We start from the raw sequence: 6,000 nt of genomic DNA, 5'->3' as shown, positions 1-6,000 counted from the left end.
TTTTGAAAAGCACGTTGCAGCCACTTGAACGCTGGGATAGCTGCCCACAATGCACCACTCCCAACAACGCTGCAAATGTGGCCACACTGCAGCGCTGGCCCTACACAGCTGTACGACCACAGCTGTAACTACCAGCGCTGCAAAAATGTAAGTGTAGCCATGGCCTTAGTTAATTTGTATAGATACATCATCTTTTACAAAAGAGATGGTTCTTGATTTTGAGGTTGCTGGGAGGATTTAAAAGTAACTAAAGAAAACTTGACTGAAAATCCAGGTACATTCTGCTGGCAGGATTTTATAAAGAAACAGATGGGGAATGTGTTAAAAATATATAATTAGTTTAGGGTGAATCTGAAATAATGAACAATCTACCCAGTTGAGCATTGTTAGGAGCAACAGACTATAGGGGAGACATCTATTATATATGAACTCTTTCCCTCAGGACTCCTTCCCTTCACCACCCTGCTCCTAAATATCTCGTTGAAATACACTTAAATGTTTTTAAGCAAGTCAACACACAGGAATTGGGGGAATTATTTGGTTTATGGAGAATGATGGGGCTATGTAAAATTATTTGAGATGCTCTTACAGGTGGAAACACACTCTGATGTGGAGCTTTTTTACAAAAAGTAGAAAATCGGGACAAACTACAGGCAGCTATCCAAGGCATCATGAAAGCTTGATCTGTAACAGATATAGGCTGTCTATGACTCCCTACTTTGTCCTAAGGAATTAAGGAATGTGGTGATGACGAACTAATTTTAATAGAACAATTATAAAGTCTGGATTGTATACATACAGACATAGAAGTACATTTCTGATGAAGTTTACATCCTGTATAGCAATGTCTTGTAAACTACATAGAGATATTGTTGTGTTTGGGAGTTAGAGAGAGTAAAACCTTAGTCAGGCAGATTTAAAATATTTGTTTCATGTTCAGTTTCTTTTGGTATGAGCTAATATTCCTTCAGAGGAGCTGACTTCAGCATAACCATATGTTTAACTGTTTGAATTGGCCAAACTGGTAGATGCTGTTATCACAAGTCAAAACAGATGATTAAGAAAATTTTAACTCTGTCTAAAAGAAGCACAATATTAAGAGTCCTGCCCTTGTACTCAAAGGTCGGAGGGCGCCCTCAGGAAGTGCAGGCTAGCATCATTTTGGAGTCCCACATCATCTGTTGCACATTGAGCACAAGCGGAGGCTTTCTGCTGGAGTCTGCTTTTCGCCGGCAAGGACTTGACCCTTTCAGCTGTGTCATTGTGGATGAGGTCAGCAAACCTTATTAGTAACTATAATCAGTTTAGTATTGATGGCAACAGCTGCAGCATGATATTTGGAAGGATGGGGAAACATCCATTATAAGCTAACTTTTTTTTTGTTGCAGTCTTTCCTCAACACTGTTTTGTGGCTTCTGATGATAAGCTCTCCTCAGTGCCAGAGCCAGACCATAATCCCCAAACTACCTTCTCTTCTTCTTACATCAGAAGGATGATAAGGCTACACACACTGTTTCTCAGCCAGTGGCCTGAGGCCTTTGTAAATAGGTCTTTTTTGTCCTAGTTATAAATAGCAACCATCTGAGTCCATGTTCTACCACTTAGCAACGTCTGGGAGATCCCAGACCCATGAAAGGCGAGAACAGTGTCAAAGTTTATTACTTCTATCATGTAGCTGTTATTCAGGTGGGAGATTAATTTGAAGTAATCTAAACCATTGGTTTTCAAACTATGGGGTGTGCCGCTGTGTGGGGGCACAAGGACCTGACTGGTTCTGAGTTTTGTCTTGTTTCTTCAAAATATTCCTCTCTCTAGCTGAGTCTCCTGGTTCACCTGCTACCGTGAGATTCTAAGAACAAGGAGGAGGGGAGGACTAAGAGTGTGGCCCCTCCCTTTGTAGGAGATTTTGGGGGCGGGTGGGTGGAGCATTCCATCTTACTCACCTCTCTGGAGGCTGAAATGCATGTGCCCCCTTGGGAGGTAGTTCCTGCCTGCACAGGCCCACGCACATGTGCTTGGGATTGCACCCGAGCCAAAGGAGCATGTAGCCTGTGAGTGATTTGGGGAGTCCTGGGGTGGAGACCTGGCTTCCTGCATATCCCAGGAAGGAGATGCTTGTGGGCTGGGGAGCAGCAAGTTTCCCTGGCCAGGATGGCTTCCCAAACTACAGACATCCGCAGAAATACTGTTCCTTAGAAAGAGAGGGGTGCATGTGGGACATGATCTCGGAAGGTGAGCACAGCAAAAAAAAAAAAAAAAAATAGTAATAGTGCTGGAAACTTTCCAGACTGATGGGTTATAAATGTATCTGTTTTAGAGAGCATGTAATTTCATATTGAGAGCAATTTATTTTAGTTTTCTTCACTCAGATTTCTTAAGCAAAGCAATTTTCCCTTTTTTTTTTAACTTTGAAAAATGAATGTGTCTGAGTTGGGTTATTCTGGGTATATTACAGGAAATGTACCGTAACTCTTATGTTTCCTCTTTTTGGCTGACAACTCCTACCTCATTTATTCCTGCTTGTGTATATGAAAGGCGGGACAATCATGTGAGGTTGAAACTCTAATTCCACTGACTCATCGCTGTAGTAAACTTGTCCTTGTTGGAGATCCCAAGCAGCTCCCTCCTACTGTAATATCTATGGTAAGCCGATTTTATTTGTACCTTTGGTAATGGAGTTGTATAATGGAAATAATGCAAGTACAACAACATCGAATAGCACAGACTGTATAAAAGTATGTAATCAAGGCTAGATGGGACAGTTTGAACATATAAAATATAAGGGGGAAAAGGATGGTCCATTAGCCAGGGCGCTAGCCTGGGACTCAGGTGATCTGTGGCACAGCAGGGCATTGAACCTGACTTCCTGTGTGATGCTGGTCAAGTAAGTCACTTAGGGTATCTCTTTACTGCAGCTGGGAGTGAACCTCCCGGCACAGGTAGACAGACTGCCCCTAGCGGGGCTCACGCTAGCTTGCTAAAAATAGCAGTGTGGACATTTTGGCTTGGGCTCTGTATTCCTATTTGTATGAGCCAAGAAAGGAGAAACATTAAATGTAATTCATACAGCACATGACTTTCTTTACACCTAAAACTGCATGTTGGAAAAATTTTCTTATTGGATAGATTTGAAAAAAATGAGATTATATTTCTTATTAAAGATCCACTAACTATAAAGCTGCTGACTGATTAATGCCAGTAAAATTCTGCTGAAATGAAGTTGCAGACTTACTGACCAATATAAACTGTGAAAACTAAAATACAAATATCTATCACACTGTCAAACTCAATGTCTCATTGGTGAGTTAAAGGTGTGAAAACAAATGTACAAAGCTGCAAGTTTAAGCCCATATTGGATTTCTTATAGCGAAGTTTAAGATGCACCTAACTCCCCAAACGTCAATCCTGTGTCTTGCCTCTGGCAGAAAGCTCAAGAGTATGGCTATGATCAGTCTATGATGGCTCGCCTGCACAAACACCTGGAGGAACAGATGCAGCAGAATGTTATAGGGAAGTTGCCAGTTGTGCAGCTGACTATACAATATAGGATGCATCCTGACATCTGCCTCTTCCCATCCAATTACATTTATGGAAGGACTTTAAAGACTGACAGGTGGGTCGCATTCTGTTCGTTTTGTTAGTAAGGGGTATTCCAGCAAAAACTAAACAGCACTTAGTTGTTTCCACACAAATCTGTCAGTGTACTCCTTTGCCCCTAGGATTTCTTTCCAAAAGACGGAAACAGATGTTTGCATAACTGGTGTGGAAACTGCCATACCCTTCTTCCAGCTGTTGTCTTGGGATCATGAATTAACTAGATCATAATCTCAAAGACTGGGCTAATTTTCTATCACCAGGAGCTCAGTTTCTTGCCTTGGTATACATTGATGGCATAAGGAATTATGAAATCTAGAAGAGAAGCTGAAAGTCTCGCATTTTTTTACCTTTACTAGATAAGGGATGTATCAGTTCTCAGAACTCTTGATGGTTGCAATGGTGATAATTACAATTATTTACAGAGCAACAGAAGAGAACAGATGTTCCTCAGATTGGCTATTCCAGCCATACCTGGTCTTTGATGTAGCAGATGGCCACGAAAAACGGGATAATGAGTAAGTTCTTCATTCTCCTCTCCACCAAAATCTAAATCTGCTGGTATAATTAACCGCAGAATAATTTTTCACGCGTGGAACGTAGCCAAAGCTCCGTTCTGAACTAAAGACCTGATGTTGACATTCAGCAGAGGGAGAACGTTGTTGCTCAGGGCACGAGTTTGGCATTTCTCTGATGTAAATATATTATCTTGCCTTTATAAAGGGCTTGGGTGTAAGTGATTGTATATCTGAGGAGAGTCAGGGCTATCCTTCCTGATGTAGTTATCTTGTAATGAACCAGAGACCCTGTGAACAGCCTGTTTGCTACCTGGAATGAGTGTCATTAACTTTGTCAGGTTTTTTTTCCTGCAACTCTTTTCGTGTCCAGTTTGGGACCCACTTTCCTTTCTGTGGGTCCAGGGTAGTCTTTCACAAGTCTTTTAAATGTAATGTTGTTGTTAATCAAGGTCACCTGCCCTTTCTCCTTCCCTCTGCTGGTCTCCAGGGCTTTCCATGGCTGTCCAAGGTCAATCTATGTTACCTTTGAATGGCTCCAGTTGCTCCCACTTAGTTTGCGGGGGGGTTCCAAATGGTTCTCTGATTAATTATCTTAGCTGCGCTCAACCCAGACCTTTAGACTTCTCCACATAAAGTTTTCTGGAACTTAGCTCTTCCACCGTGGTTTGTGTTGAATCTGTCTGAGTATGGTTCAAAGCGCTATTGTCACGAATACTTAGTTCCAGACAGAGAGTGGTAGTGTCAGTCAGTCAGATGGCTCTGCTACATTGGTTGAGGAAACAACATTAAAAGAGAAATCCCAACCCACTTTCAGTTTAAAGTCCTTCTGTCTTCTAAATAAAAAAGCACAAAATGCGTGTAGCACTGATCGTTTGGACTTAACTCTGTGTCTTGCTCCTCATGCTTTCTTCATTCCAGTATTCAGCCTGGTATGTCAACTGTTTTGTATCATTCTCGGAGAACAAACTCAGAACTGGTAGGTAAGGTCCCATGTGAAGAAAATCTATGGGGAAAAGAATTCAGGAGAGCTGGCAGTTTCTCAGGGAGACAATACTGAAGACACAACGACTAACTATCTCAATGTGAAGGGAAGATAGGACGAATAGTATGGCTCCATCAGGAGCTCTTTAATGACTTGAACATCAAAAAGGAACCTTACAAAAAGTGGAAATGTTCACTAATTGCAAAGGAGGAAGTAGAAAAGAATAGCACAAACATATAGGAACAAAATCAGAAAGGCTAAGGCACAGAATAAGTTACACCTAGCAAGGGACATAAAAGGCAATAAGTTCTTTAACTACATTAGGAGGAAGAGAAAGATGAAGAAAAGTATAGGTCCTCTACTTATCGGGGAAGGAGAGCTAATAATGATGACATTAGGAAAGCTGAGATGTTTAATGCCTATTTTACATCAGTCATCACTAAAAAAGTAAATGGCAACGCAATACTCAACATAAGTATTATTAACATCAAGGAGGGAAGGAATGCTACCAAAAATAGGGAAAGAACAGGTTAAAGAACATTTAGATAGGTAGGATATATTCAAATCATCAGGGCATGATGAAATTCATCCTAGGGCACTTAAGGACCTAGCTGAAACAGTCTTGGAACTGTTCGCAATTATTTTTAATAACTTCTGGAGGATGGGTGAGGTCCCAGAAGAGTAGAGAAAGGCAAACATAGTATTTATCTTTGAAAAGAGGAACAATGAGGACCTGGGGAATTATAGACCAGCCAGCCTAACTTTGATACCTGGCAAGATAGTGGAACAAATGGGTTACTTGCCTAGTGGATGGGGAGGAGCAGTAGATGTGATATATCTTGATTTTTAGTAAGGCATTTGACACAGCCCCACATGAAATTCTCATAAGCAAACCAGCGAAATGTG

General features: G+C 41.2%; 1 protein-coding gene across 8 annotated transcripts in view; it reads left to right on the top strand.

Annotated features, from left to right (window-relative positions):
• SETX (senataxin) overlaps positions 1–6,000 on the top strand; it is a 62,388-nt gene that overhangs the window by 32,955 nt on the left and 23,433 nt on the right. For 6 of the 8 annotated variants that reach the window (XM_032779398.2, XM_032779389.2, XM_032779359.2 and 3 more), the window contains exons 18-21: positions 1,123–1,272; positions 2,536–2,643; positions 3,426–3,613; positions 4,020–4,112. In XM_032779398.2, the coding sequence (XP_032635289.1) occupies positions 1,123–1,272; positions 2,536–2,643; positions 3,426–3,613; positions 4,020–4,112 (539 nt within the window). The other 2 variants (XM_032779408.2, XM_075060456.1) reach the window with 2 other exon arrangements.

The sequence above is a fragment of the Chelonoidis abingdonii genome, chromosome 24, assembly GCF_003597395.2.
Source record: "Chelonoidis abingdonii isolate Lonesome George chromosome 24, CheloAbing_2.0, whole genome shotgun sequence".
NCBI classification, from domain to species: Eukaryota; Metazoa; Chordata; order Testudines; family Testudinidae; genus Chelonoidis; species Chelonoidis abingdonii.
The sequence above is the reverse complement of the archived record's forward strand: the minus strand, read 5'-3'. Positions and strand labels throughout refer to the sequence as shown.